We start from the raw sequence: 17,357 nt of genomic DNA, 5'->3' as shown, positions 1-17,357 counted from the left end.
GCCGGGTAAAGCCCTGACCTGCGCTTCCCGAGCCGGGTAAAGCCCTGACCTGCGCTTCCCGAGCCGGCGCTTGGTGCAGTCTCTGCCTGCACCTGTGCGCAGAAACGTGGGTCAGGAGCAGCAGGGACTGACAGCTGATAGGTCCGTGAGTAATATGGACCTCTTTAAAAGGTGATAGAGACAACCCCCGAATCACTAGGAAGAAAAAGAGTGTGCAGCCGAGCTTGCCAAAGCAGCAAAATAAAGACACCTGACAGAGACTCAGGCCGGCAAGGAGGCCGCGGGGCTTGGCAGACGCTCCCTCGGGAGGGCCGGCAGTGCTGTGAGAATACCGTGGCAACGTCCAGACTGCCTCAGCCTCACTTCCTCGCTTGTCTCACGGGCCGGCCCAGCGGGTGTGACGGGCTGCTCACGGGGCAGGCGGGCCGGGCCCCAGGACGGGCCGTGCGGATGTGCTTTCTGTAGTGAAGGTGCAGTGTGAGGGCGCACGGCCCGGGCGGCCTCTGCACACGACAGTGGGAGGACCCTGCTCACGGGAGCAGCCGTCTCCCCGGCCAGGTGCGCGGCTGGGGGGAGATGCCGGCGCCGTCATGCAGGTGTTCGCCCTGCGTGGCCCACACCTAAGGGTGTAGTTTAATAAAACGGCCCCTGTCGTTGTTCGCTTTACTGTGTTTCTTTTCTATGAAAGTGAATGTGCTGTCCATTATACTCTTAGGGTTTAATTTAAAGATATAAAACTTTTTATTCTCCTATTCCTGTATTGATTTGTATTATCTGGTAACAGTAGACACTGCAGGAAGGGGGACAGGGTGGAGCCTCGTACCCCGAAATTGAAAGTGTATCATGGGATATGTTAATGAAAAAGAAACTTGTTTAAGTATAGAATACAAAATGTGTATATTTGTATACTTTCACATTGAAAAAGGAAGTTACAGGACCGCGTGAATGGTATAATTCTGTTTGTAGAAAAAGCTTTATATATATGCACTTATGCATGTGTAGGTAGAAAATACCAGAAAGGATTCACAGAAATGGTTACAGCAGTTACTTCTTGGTGGGGAGGGGAAGTGGCAGAAGTAGCCAGAGGATAGATGGAAAACTTTTGGCCTTTGTTTGTTATTATTTGAGGTTCTCTCTGCCTTCCTCCTGTCAGTCTTTCCCTCTGTTTTCTTTCTTTTCTTTTCTTTTTTCTTTTCTTTTCTTTTCTTTTCTTTTCTTTTCTTTTCTTTTCTTTTCTTTTCTTTTTTCTTTTCTTTCCTTTCCTTTCCTTTCCTTTCCTTTCCTTTCCTTTCCTTTCCTTTTGTCTTTCTTTTTCTCTTTGTCTTTCTCTTTCTTTCTGTTTCTTTCTACCTTCCCTCCTTTTCCTTCCTCCCTTCTTCCCTGCCCTCGGCCACCCCCCCTTTTTCTTTTCTTTTCTTTCTTTGTGCTGGGGATGTAACCCAGGGCCTCACAAAGTAAGCACATCCTTTACCAGTGAGCTATACCCCGGGTGCAAGGTTGTTTTTGTTTTTGTTTTTGTTTTTTTCTAAAAATAGTTTATGTTACTTTATAGTACCTTTCATAAAGATTTTAGCTGTCCACATTCATCATCATTTAATGTATATAAAATTGAAGTATGTTTAGAATGCTAGACATGTTCTGTACTCATTTTTTTTTGTGTACATGGCGCTGGAGATTGAACCCAGGGCCTTGTACATGCAAGGCAAGAGCTCTACTACTGAGCCACATCCGCAGCCCCTAGACTCACATTTTTTTGTCCATGGTAAATTGTTTCCTTGAACATTGCCTGACTACTGCGTATGGGTGTCATGGCATTAAACATTAAATGTAAATCGTTAAACATTTTTAGGTTATAGTTTCATAAAACAGACTGTGTTAACTTTATAGTGTGTTTTCTATTGAAATAAATTTTTATGTCATTATAAGCTTAAGATGGGTTTACTCTGAAGATACAAAGTTTCTTTTTTTATTTTTATATTGATTTTTATGACCTGGTAACAAAAAAAGTCTATTCTATTCTATTCTATTCTGTTTATCTGTGGTACTTGGGATCAAACCTAGCACAAGGGCCTTTGCACTGAACTCTATCCACATCTCTCTTTTTTTTCTTTTTATTTTTTTGAGACAGGATCTTGCTAAGTCACTAAATTGCCAAGGCTGGGTTCAACTCATCATTCCTTGCTGTAGCCTCCCAGTGTGCTGGGATTACAGGAATGTGCTGCTACACCTGTCTGTGAATCTACTTTTATAATCAAATTAATCTAGTAGAGCACTAATTAATCTAGTAGAGCACTATGTGGTTAAGTTTTGCTGCTGTTTATTCATGTTCTCTGGTTTAAACTTGGCTTTTAATTTATTCTTTAAGGCCCATCTAATTAATTTGGTATCATAATGGAGTCAAGAAATAACATTATTTTGGTGTTCTTACTTAAGTGCCACTGTATCCTCACTGACTCCTGCCTGCTGCCTCTGTCCACTTCTGATGCAGGTGTGGAGGGGTCTGCCTGCGGGAAGAGGGGCGTCTCTCGTCCTTGTGATCCTTTTTCTGTTTGTGTTGGTGCTCCTCCTTAGGCGCATGCACATCAAAGCGCTGTGCCTTTCTGGGGAGCGGCCTGCTGCTGCCAGCTAATGCTTCCTGCTTCCTGTTGGTAGCTTTCCTTGCTCTGAAGCTTACTCTGTGGAAGTGGATGCGACAGCCTCGCCTTTCATTATTGTTAGGATACTGTGTTCATCCTTATCCTTGCTCCATCTGTCTTTATGTTTAATGTGAGTTTCTCGTAGACGGTGTATAGTGGGTCTTGTTTCCATCCACCCCCTGGTCTGTCTTTTAATTGGTGAACTTAGACTCTTGGCATCTAAAGTGATGAGTGATATAGTTGGGTTAGTGTTGCCGTACTTGTTACTTTCTCTTCATTACTTTAATTATTTAATTTTTTGTTTTCTACTCTTATTTTTTTACCGTTTATGGTTTTAATTAAACATACATGATTTTCTTTTTTCTCTTTTCATGTTTTACTTTTTAAAAATGTTGGCCCTAACCTTTGCAATATGCATGTACAGGTAATCCAAGTATACTTTCACATAATACTGCACTGCTTCTTGGGTAGTAGAAGACCCTTAGAAAGTTGCTGACTTTTATCTCACTTATCTTTAAAATATAATCACCTAATATGTTGTGCTATTATTTTGAATAAGCATCACTTAAGAATTAGAAGTGTTGAAATTGAAAAATTCCTAGAATCAAATGGAAATATAACATACCAGAGACTCTGGGATACAGCAGAGACAGTTAGTTATAAGAAGGGAGTTTATGGCTATAAGTGTCTACATAAAAAAAATCTGAAATTAAAAGAAACCTAAACATGCACCTCAAGGCCATAGAAAAACAAGAACATCCAAAACCAAACCCAACAGAAAGAAAGAAAGATGATCAGAATGAAATTAATGAGATAGAGACTAAAAGAATAATACACAGGATCAGTAAAACAAAGGATTTGTTCTTTGAAAAGATAAACAGATTGATAAGCCAAGCTAACCAAAAGAAAGGGAGAGAAGACCCAATCAGTACAATTAGAGATGAGAAAGGGATGCCACAACAAACATTCAGTGAGAATTCAGTGAGAATTGTGCTGCTACAAACATGTTGTGCATGTATCGCTGTGATACAGTGTGTTTAATTCTTTGGGGAAGGTGCCTAGGAGGGGAATAGCTGGGTCACATGGAATTTCTAGGTTCAGTTGAGGAATCACCACACTGGTTTCCATAGTGATCGTACTTGTTTACAGTACTAACAGTGGAGAATGCCTTTTCCCCCTCAGCCCTGCTAGCATTTGTTCTTACTTGATTTCTTGAGGATGGTCATTCTTCCTTTTTTACCATTTACTATCTTTCCTATCCCCACAGTATGGCTGCCTTTCTGCTCTCTAAGGGTTGTACCTGTTCTCCTTTGCCTTCCTTTCCCCGTTTCCTCTGGGGGCACAGGTTTTGCTCCTGGCCCTGCGTACCTGCATCTGCTCGCTGAGCGACTGCATTCCCTCCACAGCCTCCTTCCGCGTGAGCATTGTGTTCTGTGAAGAAAGGGGCCAGTAATTATGTTGGACTTTCGTAGTTTTCTGTCTCTAGGATCTCGCTTGTACAATTTACGTTCACTCAAAATTCCAGTAATTCATTTAGCAATAGGTATACATTTGTATGTGCTTCTTTGTAGGTTTGTATATATTTTGTTAAAACACAAAGAATGGAAATGTAGTGAGCATCCACAGTTATTCTAGAACCATTATTTTTGTCTGTGCTTGTGAGTTTTGGCCAGATTTAGTAGGGACTCAGTGAACATTCAAGTCACATACTTTGTATCTGCCTTGGCTTATGTTGAAATACATTGGGCAGTGGTGGCCAACCTGTCCGTGCTGCTGCGGGCTGTTTGTTGTCATTGGAAGCTCTAGAAGGTTCACCATCACTAACAGAGGGCATAAAAAAGTTATTTCTGGATGAAGAATAATTACACATACCAGCTGTGTTGTCCTTAGGATATATAACTGTGAAACACATACATTAAAATCTGATTGTTTATATTGCAGACAGTTTTCTACAGACAAACATTTTACCAGATGAGAACTGTAAAATCAGTTAGTGTTCCTCAGGATTATAATATTTATATGCATGAAGTCACACTTTTTAAAGAGTATAATACATGCCATAAAGTGAAACTTACCATTATAATTGGAGCTGGTTATATTTCATAAAGAAATATGTATTAAAGGGTGTGTGTAGTATGGGTAATTCATTGCTTAATTAGGTCATTGAAAGAATAAACCAGAAAAAGATTGAGACTGGGGACTGATGTACCTACCTCAATCATGGCATTACTAATAATATTAGTAAGATGCAGTCTTTCCGAAGAAACCTGCATCTCCATACCCTCAAATGATAGAAGCACTCTGAATCCTTCCTGTCTGCCGGGAAGGGTTCTAGGATCCCTTACAAATACCAGAACCCAGGGTGCTCAGGGACCCTGTGAAATGGGGTAGTATATGGCTAGAACTTAGCCACATCTTCTCAAAGACTATACATTGTTTCTGTTTATAATATGAATACAGTGAACATGCTGTGTGAGTAGTTGTTATCCTGAATTGTTTAGGGATTGGTGTCAAGAGAAAAGTCTGTATGTTTTCAGTATGGGTATAGCTTTTTTCCTGAATATTGGCTCTTGAAAAGGTTTCAGTCCTTGAATGTGAAACCTGAGGGTATGGAGGACCGACTATACACCTGTATATTTTGGATCCCTTTTTAGCTCATGTGATCCTGAAGATTAAATAAAGAGTTAACTAGATGCACCTTCAGAAACTGAAATAGAAATTCTGTTGAACTGCTCTTCCTTCTCTCAGGTATAACATTGAGCCCAGTTTGTACTGCCCGTTTTTCTCCCTCGGAGCATGCATGGAAGGCCTGAACATCCTGTTTAACAAGCTGCTGGGCGTTTCACTGTATGCAGAGCAGCCTGCCAAAGGCGAGGTGTGGTGCGAAGACGTCCGCAAGCTGGTAGGCCTCCCCTGCATGTGCAGCGCGCTACTCTGTCCCTCCGGCTCAGCGACCGAGTCAGTGCAGTTCCACCTCTGAGTTAGCTTCCCCTAATGCAGAGTGCCCACCTTGTTTCTGTTTTGTAAAAAAATCAAGAGGGCCCCTTCTGACTTAGGACATGTGTGAAAAGGATGTAGACATACAGTAACGGAGATAGTTCCCCAAGATAGTTTTTTAGGAGTGTGTTAGAAGACTGAGTCTTCATGTGTGTACCTTTCTGTGCTCTTGAATTTGGTTACTGGAAACTTCGTCATTGTTTCTCATAAACCTGTGGTCCTGAGTATCTCATTAGCTTGCTTCCAAACTCTATTGCTATCTTTTTTTAAAAAAAAATTGTATTTATGTTTTAACATTTTGAGACATGGTCTGCCCGAGTCACTAAGGTGCCTCTTTATTTTGGAGTGAATATCACTTTTCTTCAGAAGATTTTGAGGCGTTCCCAACCCACACAGTTATCCCTGAGGCTTGATCCGTTTTTGCCTGCTCACCGCACTGTGTTTCCTTCACTCTGAGGCCCCGGAAGCTGTGCCGCTGCCCCGGGGCCACCCGTGCGAGGGAGGAAAGGGATGGGGCGGGCCAAGAAGGTCAGGATGGAGGAGTCTCTTCACCACGGTCACCTCCTGAGTTTCTGTGTGTGTATCGCTACCTTCCCAAGGTGAGGGGCATCAAGAGAGTGCAGAGGTGCCGTGGAGGGAAGAGCTAGCAGCAGAAAGTTGAAAGGGAGAGTGCCGAGGAGGAAGAGCTCTCACCTTTGCCAGAAGTGTGGGCGTCCTCAGGCAGCTCACTGCTGTTTCCCAAGTGCTGTGAGTGAGTCCTGGCACCTAGCAGACACCGTGTAGATGTTCATTGAATGAATATACACTTGCAGAAAATTTTAAAGTACAGAGTGAGGGTTCTGTGTGATAGAACCACGCTCAGAAAAAAACAAAAAGCAGCAAGATGGAGACCAGTGATTGTGTATCTCCCCTAAACTGTGGCTCTTTTATAGAGCCTTCTAAATAATTTATGGAAATGACTATGTATAATTGGTTTCCAGCTAAAGCTAAGAGCTACATTCTGTTGTTTTGAGTTCAAGAGTTACTGTGGGCATGGTATGAGGGAAGTAGCTTTGCCCTGATACTGTCCAGCCAGCGCAGAGGTTCTGTCAGGCTTGTGAGCAGCCTCCTGTGCAGAGCTGTGGTCTGGGAGGAGGGGAGCAGGCGGGCCACACGTCCGCACGATGAGGGTCTTCTCTCCTGGACGTGGAAGTCCCAAAGCCAGACTACTGGAGTGATGGAGCAAAGGGAAAGGGAGAGATTGTCCTGGGCTGCTGCGGGTGGAGGAAAGGAAATGGAACGTCTGTATTGTGGTTGTGCATGTGGGCTGTCCGTGTGTTGAGGATGTTCCTAAGCCCAGATTTAGGGTTTCCGGTGGGTTCATTCACCACTGATTTTCGCCTTGTTTTCTAGGCTGTTGTTCATGAATCTGAAGGATTGTTGGGGCACATTTACTGTGACTTTTTCCAGCGAGCAGAAAAACCACATCAGGTGAACTTTTCTTTATAAAATGGTCCATCCAGACGTGATCAGTTTATTTGTACTAACGTGAACTTTATGTATCATTTTTATAGTTCCATAATAGTTAAAAGGCACTAGTAATAGTTTCTTAACCTGTAAGTTTGAAAGTAGGGTATAAATTAAAAATAGTAGATAGAAATGATGTAAATCATAAACCAGCCTCTCAAAAATGCAAGGAGGGAACTGCAGCAGATAGTTTATGTGCCTGCCCGGAAGCATACGGGCAGAGGCATTGGGATTGAAACCCAGTCCTTTCTGTGCTTGACAGCGAATCTAGTTAACGGTGGCAAAGGTATGTCTGCATGGAAACCATACCAAACCTCAGGAGAGCATAACTCCTTAGGTGAAGACAGAGGGTTGATTTCCATTCCTGTAGCCGCATCCCAGCTTTGCCAGCTGATCAGCTTTAACAGTTTCATGCAACTTGATGGGAGATGCCCAGGGTTTAGGTGATCAGTTATAACAGAAATGCACCTAACATTTGAACAGTTTCCAAAACATTTGAACAGTTTCCAAAACATTTTAACAGCTATGAGCTCAGGAAGTGTGGTCAGCTGTCAGCAGTGTGGCAGGGTAGTATTCTGCATTCCTGAGGTGAGGGTGTAAGAGACAGTGCTTTCCAAGGTGATCTGGCTAGCCAGTGTCAGAGGGCAGGGGCAGCGTGCATGTGAGCAGGGTGCCGAGTCCTGCACTCTTCCTCTTCGCCTGAATGGTAACGGAGGCCTCTGGTTAGTGTGTAGCAGCCCCAGCTTATAGCAGTCAGCTGCGTCTGGATTCCAGCTGCAGTGGTTTAGCTGGGTGCCCTTGAACATGGCACTTGACATGTCTCAGACTTGCTGTCAGTGTTTCCTCTGGAGAGGAAGATACGGCCTGGGCTTGTTGTGGGGAGTACGTGATGCAGAAGTGTGCATTCCGTGTGGCTCCTATTCCAGAGTAGAGCGCTCCATCTTCCCAGCTTTAGCCTCAGTCAGGGCCGTTGTCTCCAGCTGATAAAGAAGCAGACCTAGGAAGTGTCTCCTTGTTCACTGTGGGACGTGAGGTAAGGGTTCAACGTGAACGTCAGCGTGCCTGCTCCCAGAGCCTGCTGTGCGTCCTTCCCCACTCCTCGTGAGCGCCTGGAGCGGGAGGACCTGAGCTCGTGGATCGCTTCGTTTCTAGCATCCAGTTCAGCATCAAGTTCAATGCTTGTTGATGAAACAAATGAAGGAATTACTACAAGCTCGGTGCATTATTTAATTTAAAAAGTTAAAACTCTTACAGAACAAAAATGTCTTTCAGAATGTAGGATAATAGTAGGATAAAGTTCAAACTTATTTCAGTAGTTTTAAGACTTTCTTACTCTAGATTGCATAACACTTTCATCTCCTTGTGTGTTTCTCATTCTCGAAGGACTGCCACTTTACAATTCGAGGAGGCCGATTAAAGGCAGACGGAGAATATCAGCTCCCAGTTGTAGTTCTTATGCTGAATATTCCCCATTCCTCAAGGAACTCACCCACGTTATTAACTCCGGGGATGATGGAAAATCTTTTCCATGAGATGGGACACGCCATGCACTCCATGCTGGGACGAACTCGGTACCAGCATGTCACTGGTGAGCCGTGGAGAGAGCTTTTACTGAACAGAACCCTTTAAACACATTAACTTTTTAAGCTGGAAGCAGGTCTGCTATGTGGACAGTCTGACGTTTGCTAATGTGCTGTGGCTTTCCGTCTCACAGTGCCCCCGCTGGTGGTCCTTCTGTGCCCTTTCTGTCCTTGCTGACGACTGTAGCCAGGGAATAAGTCTCCGGTGTCTGTATTTTGAGTTTGTGCCTTTTTGTGTTTTGTAGTATTTTGTTTGGAACTGAAGTTTGTGGCTCTGTGTGTGTAAGTAACTATGTGTCTCTGTGTTTACTACAGTTTGTGAGTGCAGAAGTAAATAAATGTTGCTCCTTTACCCTGAAATAAAACTTCACCTGTTTTGTTTAAAAAACCAATTAAGGATATGTTAAATATATGATACAGTACTTTGTAAATTTTTCTTATCCTGTCCGTTGTCTAAAATTACAATTCTGCTTTAACTTTTTATGTTGGTATGTGTCCATGTTGATGACATTCCAACTTTCCTCTTAGTCGTCTATGTCTTAAGCTCACTGTCCTAAGTGGTCGGCATTTGACCACGTGGTAAATGGCTGCTTCCGTTACTTATTAACTAACTTTACACACTCAACATTTGGGCAAAGCAAAGGTATTTATTTGAAAAGACTTCAGGTGCGCTGCACAGAGTTATAAAATGTCACCACAAAATTCTTACTGGATTTGTTGCTTTAAATAATTTTGAGTTTAAAAATACTGATTTTCTTCACTGAGGATTGGTGTTAATATAAAACATAGTGATAGGTAAGAGTAACTTTAAAAGAAATGAAGGAGAAAAACCTCAATAATGGAATTCAGTGAATTAAATGTAAGTGCTGTATTAGTTATGAGTGTTTTAATTTGCGTTTCATCTGTAGCCAGCATAGCAGAGGACAGATTTGTTTGTGGAGAGTGTGAGCCCTTGCTTTATAAGGTGTTTCAGCAGCTGTGCAAATATTATGTTTTACTTTTGATATGAAGAAAAATATATAGGATTATTATAAACTTTTCTGCAAATATGTACAATAATTTTATATAAATAAAATACTGATTTAATGAATTAAAGCTTATCATAGTTCATCAGAAGTACAAATAAAAGTTTTAAAGGTGTACTTAAAAAGGAAAATAAGTATGTAGCTTTTTGACTCATACTAAATTTTATTCTTTTTTCCTCATCTTAGGGACCAGGTGCCCCACGGATTTTGCGGAGGTTCCGTCTATTCTGATGGAGTACTTCTCAAATGATTATCGAGTGGTTAGCCAATTCGCCCGACATTATGAGACTGGACAGGTAGAAGCCACTAACACATGTTGAGCATCCCTAATTCAAAAGTTCAAAATCCAAATTGTGCCAAAATCCAAAACTTCTCAAGTATTGACGCGATGTTACAACTGGAAATGTCACACCTGGCCTCATGGGACAGGTCACGGTGACAACACAGGTGCACTAAAATACCACATGAAACTGCATCTAGGCTCTGCATGTGGGGCGGCGTGCCTGGGAAACGTAACTGAATTTTGTGTTCAGACTTCAGTCATGTCCCCTAGATATTTCGTCTCTATGCAGGTGTCTGCAAATCTGAAAAAATTCAAAATCTGAGATTTCTGCTTGCGAGCATTTGCATAGGGGATACTCAGTTGATACTGCTGTATTTTCCTTTGGGTTGTGACCTTTGGGTTTTGTGACTTGTCGGATAATATGGAACACGTGGTGCTTTTTCAGAATTCCGGTCCCCCTCTTGCAGAAGCAGCTTTCCTTTTACTGTTTGCCCCTCCCCGCTTCCCTACCCCACTGTAGCATCCTGGTCCCAGCACGTGCACAGGTGTGAGGAGTGAGCTGCCCTCTGTGATTTGCCAAGTAATCCACCACTTACTCTCCGTCGCCGCCCCAGGAGGCAGGCACTGTGTCCGTGCCAGTCCTAGTTCAAGGAGCATCTGCTTCTGCATGTTGGGTCCCTTGGCCTGAGTTTTTATCCTCTGCCTGTTTCCTCAGCATTCTTAGCTTCTCAAGTGTTGGTCTGAGGCTAAATCTGAAAAGGCCTTAATTTGGAGGCTTAGATTTCGATGATGCATTATAATTTCAAAGATTTTTAAATTAACATGAAAGATACCTTGGTTTAAGTTAGCCGTATGTATAACTGCCTACATTGGACAGTTGACTATCCACGTGTGCTGGAAATACATTCTTTCCTTTCTCTCCCTGTTTCATGGGTGAATTACATTCATTACTGGGTATCTAGGCCCTGTACTCTTGACTAGTACAAAAGATGAGCTAAAACTCAAAATTAAATGAAGGCAGGAACTGAATTAGAAAAAAGAGGCCTCAAGCCACTTTCATTTGTGACTTTTTCTGCTTATGTCTCCAGATGATTTGGTCGTTTCTTGTTTATGGATTTGATTCTGTTACTGTCAATTGTAGAATCTTGGATGTGTGTCTGGGTACCTAATTCACATAAGTTTCCATTATAATCTATTTCAGTTATTAAGATGACAGAGTGGAAATATTTGATTTAATGGACTACTTGTCCATCAACCTGCAAAGAATTGCTTTGGGGATTACGTGGACATGGCCAGTAGCATGGACTCGTACAGCCCACCAGATAATAGCACCACTCTTCTGTAGCCACACACTTACGGGGTGCAGGAGTGACTAGCAGTTTCCTAATTGCTCCCTGCATTGGGCCCGTTGGAGCACAGCCAGTGCGCCGTGTGCAGGGCTGTGGGAGAGCCCAGCCCAGGCTGTCTGGGCTCTGGGAGAGGCTAGAGAGACGGGGTGCTGGGAGAATGGGGGCCTGGAAAAGTATGTGGATGGGGCAGTTTGCCAGTCAGCTCTTGACAGCTCTTACCCACTTCATTAAAGGATATTTGTTAAGGACGGTAATGAGGACGTAGAGGTACTCAGTCAGGTATTTGTTGAGTTCTTGTTATGGACTAGTCACTATTCTCTGCATTGGAGAGACAACCACAGATAAGTCAGTGTTATGATTTAGATCTAAAATGCTCCCCAGACGTCTGTGGTTGGAGGTGGGGCCTGGGTGGAGGAGCTGTCACTGGGGGGATGACCTGGAAGGTATATTTTTGTCCCCGGCTCTTCCCTTTCCTCTGTGCGTCTGGCCATCATGGGATGAGCAGCTCTCCTCTGCTAGGCCCTCCCACCATGCTGGTTCTGCCTTGGAGCCAGCTGACCATGGACTGAACCCTCTGAAAACTACAGGCCAAAATAACCCTCCCCTCCTCTAACTTGTGGGTGTCAGTTATTTTGTCCTACAGCGGTAAGGGGACTAATAGCATCCCAGGGCTCACCTTTAACTGTTAGGGAAACTAAGGCCGAGTCAAAGCTGAATTCTCCATCAGAAGGAAGATCACGTGAAGGCCTGGAGAAGTCCGCACGGGGTCTTGTGAGGGCCTGTGAGGGCAGTGGGTGTGAGCAGAGGAGACGTGAGAGAGAGAGAAGCAGCTGGAAAAAGGCTGGGTAGAGGGCAGGGTCAGGTGGTGAGGGGCTGTGGATCATGAACAGCACTGTGCCCTGATGCGGGGGAGGTCATTAAAGAGTTTGAAGCATCGACCTTTTTTTTGGAAATGACCCTCATGTCTGGAAATCATGTGGAGTGGAAAGTGGTAAGTTGGAGTCAAAGATGTGCTTTTGGTACCAGTGAGCAATATACTCCCTGAGCAGGGCTGGGGCAAGTGGAGGGCAAGACCCCACCCGAGCCGCACTCACCCCTGCCCTGGGATGCAGCGCTGGTCTCAGCCTGGCTCGCCCGGAGCTGTCGTACCGCTGCTCTGCCGAGCCCGTGCCTGTCCCAGGTGGGGCGCCCTTATGTACCCTCGCCCCAGCACCTTCTAACCCCACTCGCAGTCGTTGCCCCGCACCCAGTTCCTCAGCGTGGTTCCCCTTGGGCCTCTTGCTCTGGCGCACCGCCTCATCAGTTTCTGTTCAGGTTTGTGGGCCAGCATCCTGGCTGCCAGCAGGGCCTTGCCCGTCCCTCAGCAGGGCTCCAGGAGGGGCTCATAGACATGCACCAAGGTAGCACAAGATGGGCAGGGGGACTTGAGGCCACTGGGGGTAGCAGGGCGGGGCGCGAGTCAGGTAGAGACTGCACGTCAGAGCCTGTGGACGAGGGTCCGTTTGGAGAGTGCAGTGGAGCTCTTGTTTTGGGTTATTAGCGAGCATCTCTGCGGTCCAGGATGCCATTAGTGACCCAATCCGAGCTGTAGGCGTCGAGTAGACACTGCAGATAGATGGGAAAGCGTGATTAAGTACAGGGAGTTCAGAAATTGTCCGTGAGAGAAAAGCAGGAGATGGCTAAAGAGGCCTGCAAACACAGCTGTGGGGAGCACACGCGTACAAGAGTAACTGCAGCAGGACCCCTGTTTTTAAGTAAAACCTTGGCCTGAAATTCAGTGATGCCAACGTCAGTTCTGAAACATCCCCAGCTCCTTTTAGAGCAAGCAGAGGACCGCAGCGTGACCTGCCTGAGACCGAGCAGGAGGGAGCGTCTTGCTGCCTGTGTGCCCGCAGAGTTCTTCAGTAAGGACGGCGACTTGGGGCTAGACACCTGAGGAAAGAACCCAAAACACGTCCCAGGGTAGAGAGTTGGGAAGAGAGCTTAAGCTGCTCCACATTTATTCAGCTTTCAGACTCAAAAGTCACGTCCAGTGCCCTTAGGGACTTGCAGCCATAGTCTCTGAAGAATTTTAAGCGATTTTGTGATTTCACAGAGAAGGCAGGAGAGCTCTAAACTTCACAGGGGGTTTGCTTCTTCCTGTCTCTAATTAATACACCAACGGGCTTGCTTTTCTAAGGGCAGCCTTAGCCTTAAAGATAAGGAGGTTATTCCCTAAAATCCAAGTCTTTGTGAGGTAATGATATTTAAGCCCATCGTGAAGTGTATTCCAGAGAGCTCAGAGGGCACGCTAGTTCAGCAGTTCACTCACACCCGCGAGCATACGACCTGAACTGCCGCAGAGGGTAGCCAGTAGACTCCTTGTGGTGGAAGAATGAGAAGTATGCTTATCAGATTTGCAGGTACTGTGCAGATAACAGAGTTAACAAATAGCAGAGGTGCTCATTTGAGATTCAAAACTGTCCCAGCAGACTACATCAAAGCTGAAGTCTTTTTACTGCAACATCAGAGCTCAAGTAGAATTTATTATAAATTCATCATAAAATCGCTGGCCTGACTGCAGAAAGGGCAGGGCACACACTGGCTAGCAGTTAGGTTTTTAGACATCGTGAACTTAACCCGGAGCAGCAGTCTGGTGGTGTTTCCCCTCAGGTCTGGTCTTGTCTGAGGCTGTCCTAGAGGACTTGTGCCGTCTAAGGGCCTACTGAGGCATTGTCTCTTTCCTTAGCACTGATTGGTTCCAACCTGCAGGCCTTTCCAGCTGCCCGAGTGAGCATAGCATTGTGTGTAGGCATCCCACAGTTTTGGACGAATGCCTAAACCTGTTCAGCCACTTACCAGTCTCATTATTTAAATACAGGATGATCAAAAATCACATTCATTTTTTGTTAATTTTTATAAGATAACAGGAAATATAAAAATAGTCATTTTATCAAAGTTATTCAGTACAAGAATCAACTGGTTGAAATGACACCTGTCTGAGCAATGTTGGAATAGTCAGTACGTAAATAAACATGCTGCCTGCATGATGCTCGGGGCAGACTGGTTTTTTTTTTTTTTTTCCGGTACCGGGAATCAAACTCACGACCTTGCGCTTGCCAGGCAGGCGCTGTGCCGCTGAGCTAAATCCCCAGCCCCTGGGTAGACTGTTAAGTGGCTATTGTGCAGGGTTTTTTCCTGAAACTGGGATTGCCTGTCAGTTACCTATTTCTATTTAATGGCCTGGTGTTCCTCCACCCCAAATCTGTTACAAAATCATAGGTGCTCTTTGGATTCTTGGACACAAGGAGACAAGGTGATGTTAGCGCTGTACCCAACATTGAAAATGGGAAGTAGCTCCATTGTGCAGCCCTGAAGCCTGGCCTTGGCCCTCCCCCTAACCTCGACCCCCTAACCATGTAGGTACCCAGAGTTTCCTTCTACATTTTCTCACTGCCACCACATAGTGATTCCTGAATGGCGGGATCTTTTTGTCCCTTCTCTAGATTTGGGATCTTTTCATGCCAGATTTTAGCTAACTTTCTGAAAATGAGCCAGAGTCCAATACTTCTACCTTTCCCTGCTTTGTTTTGCTTGCTCACTTGCTTGCTTCTTTTTTTTGGTCTTTTCAGACAGGGTGTTCACTGTGCTGTTCAGGCTAGCCTTGAAGTTACTTTGTAGTCCAGGCTAGGTTTAAACCCACAGCAATCCTCCTGCATCAGCCTCCCAAGTGCTGGGTGTTATGGCTCATGTGAAGATGGCCCCCAAAACCTCATGCAGACCTAGGTGTGCCTTTTTCAGAGGTGACTGGATCTAGAGTGTGTGATGCTGGGATTGATTCATGGTGCAGTGTTAGGCTCAAGGGCACTAGGATTAAGGGTGTGAGTGCTACCCGCCCTAAGTAGCCTAGATAAGATATAAGGGATAGAAATAGCTATGGTTGTCCTTTGTTGCTTTGCTGCCTTCTGCCCGTCATGAACTGTTTCCCCTCTGCCATCTACCCAGCCTTAGAGCCAGAGGATTATGGACTGAAATCTCTGCAAATTGTGAGCTAAACAAACATTTCCTCCTGAAACTTGTGAATGGTGGATAGTTTATCTTGGCAATGAGAAAAGTAACTAAGACACTAGGATAACAGGTGTGTGCCACCATACCTGGCTGATCCTGGTTTTTAAAGGAAATGTCTAAGGGGCTGGGGATTTTGCTCAGTGGCACAGCGCCTGCCTGGCAAGTGTGAGGTCGTGAGTTCAGTTCCTGGTACCGGGGAAAAAAATAAATAAATAAAGGAAATGTCTAATGTTTTATTATAAAGAAAGATGTTTGTTATAAGTTTGGGAGAGATGCTAGAAACTTTCTATTTTCAGCTTGTGAAGTTTAAAAAAATCACTATTACATTTTATCAAAGTTTTTTATTCTTTTGAGGTATTAGGTTATTCTTTTTCTCTAATCTGTTAATGTGAGTATGAATGTTAAACATTAAACCACCTTTGAGTTTCAAGATTAAATGACTTGGGTCCTAAGTTTTTATTATTTTTCAACACAGAGCTGCCTTGCTAATGTTCTATGTATGGAAAATTTCTGTATTTATAAGAGAGCTTGACTAATGACTTCTCCTTTTCATATCACTTCATAAAAGGAGTTAATGTGTTCCTCCTTTTTCTGTTCTTTGCAAGTTTTTTTTATAAAATTATAATCATCTGTTTCTTTGAACCTTGTCAAAATTCATCTATAAATCCTCCCACAGTTTATTTTCTCTGTGGGAAGATTTCTTTTAAGTGAGTGATTCTTTAGTAATCACAGGACTTTGCTTTCTTAATACTCTTTGCTAAATTATAATTTTCTAGAGTTATTCATTTAATCCGGCTTCCTCATTTATTGGCATAATCCTTTTATCTTTTCAGTTTGGCTAAATCTGTAATTACATCCTCTTTCATTCCTGGTCTTGTCTTCTCATTTTCTTGTTTTCCCTGTTAACCTTGGCAGGTTTGTCTGTCTTGTTAGTAACTTCAAAGAACTGATCTTAACTTTCTTTACCCCTCAGTTTTGTTTGCTTTAGTGCATTAACAGCGTGTGCGTCTGTTAGCACCCTCCTCAACCCCTTTCCTCCTTTCCTGCACTGCTCTGATTTCCTAGGGCGAACGAGTAGCCAATCATTAGTTTTCTTCAGCTGAGCATGTAAATTCTCATGCCCTTGCGTTCAGTCTCATGATGCCGTGCTTTAATGCCTTCCACAATTTTAGTGCAAAATATTTATAATTTTGCTGATTGCTGTGAAATTTCCTTTTTGACCAAGGACTTGTTTAGAAGCCTGGTTTAAAATCTTTGAAGAGTCTTTGCTGGGAAGTTATTTTTATTTTTATCGTTGTTACCTAACTAGTTGGCCTAGCTGGTATTGATCCTTCACAGTTTGCTGATACTTATCTTATGGCTTTCTGTTGTGTCACAGTTTGGAAATAGTCCCCTGTGCCTGAACAGGTTGTACGTTTTGTAACTGAGGCTCTGGGATTCTGTCCAAGTCTATTAAGTCAGGCTTTTCATTCTATCCTTTAGATCTTTGATATTTAACTAAGTCTCTTGGCCTAGCAAAAATTGAGAGGTGTAAACCTTGTATTGGGATGGTAGATATGTATCATCTCCCTTAGTTTTTTCTACATTGGCTTTCTGTACTTTGAGAATATTTTATTAGATGCATAAAAGATGGGATTATTATATCTCCCCAGTGCATTATTTTTTTCTCATAATGTTAGCATCTTAATCTTTATATTATTTTATAATCTTTATATTACATTATTTTGAAAACATTTTCCCCTGGTAATTTTGCATCCCTGCCACATTACTAATCACTAACTAACCTGTTGACTTTCTTTGTTTGTTTCGTTTGAGGCAGGGTCTTGCTGTGTAGTCCAGGCTGGCCTTGAACTTGCTATGTAGCCCAGGGTGGCTTTGAACTTTCAGTGACCCTGCTGCCTCAGCCTCCCCAGTGCTGAGATTACAGGTGTGCA

General features: G+C 43.7%; 1 protein-coding gene across 2 annotated transcripts in view; it reads left to right on the top strand.

The window, feature by feature from the left end:
• Positions 1 to 17,357, top strand: part of Mipep (mitochondrial intermediate peptidase) — a 131,910-nt gene that overhangs the window by 41,920 nt on the left and 72,633 nt on the right. For both annotated transcript variants that reach the window (XM_013505468.1, XM_005406325.2), the window contains exons 11-14: positions 5,385 to 5,538; positions 7,026 to 7,103; positions 8,523 to 8,727; positions 9,931 to 10,040. In XM_013505468.1, coding sequence (XP_013360922.1) covers positions 5,385 to 5,538; positions 7,026 to 7,103; positions 8,523 to 8,727; positions 9,931 to 10,040 — 547 coding nt within the window. The remainder of the gene's footprint in view (positions 1 to 5,384; positions 5,539 to 7,025; positions 7,104 to 8,522; positions 8,728 to 9,930; positions 10,041 to 17,357) is intronic.

Source organism: Chinchilla lanigera, unplaced genomic scaffold, assembly GCF_000276665.1.
Source record: "Chinchilla lanigera isolate Chin_1 unplaced genomic scaffold, ChiLan1.0 scaffold00096, whole genome shotgun sequence".
Lineage (NCBI taxonomy): Eukaryota > Metazoa > Chordata > Mammalia > Rodentia > Chinchillidae > Chinchilla > Chinchilla lanigera.
This window is presented reverse-complemented; position numbering and strand designations above follow the sequence as displayed.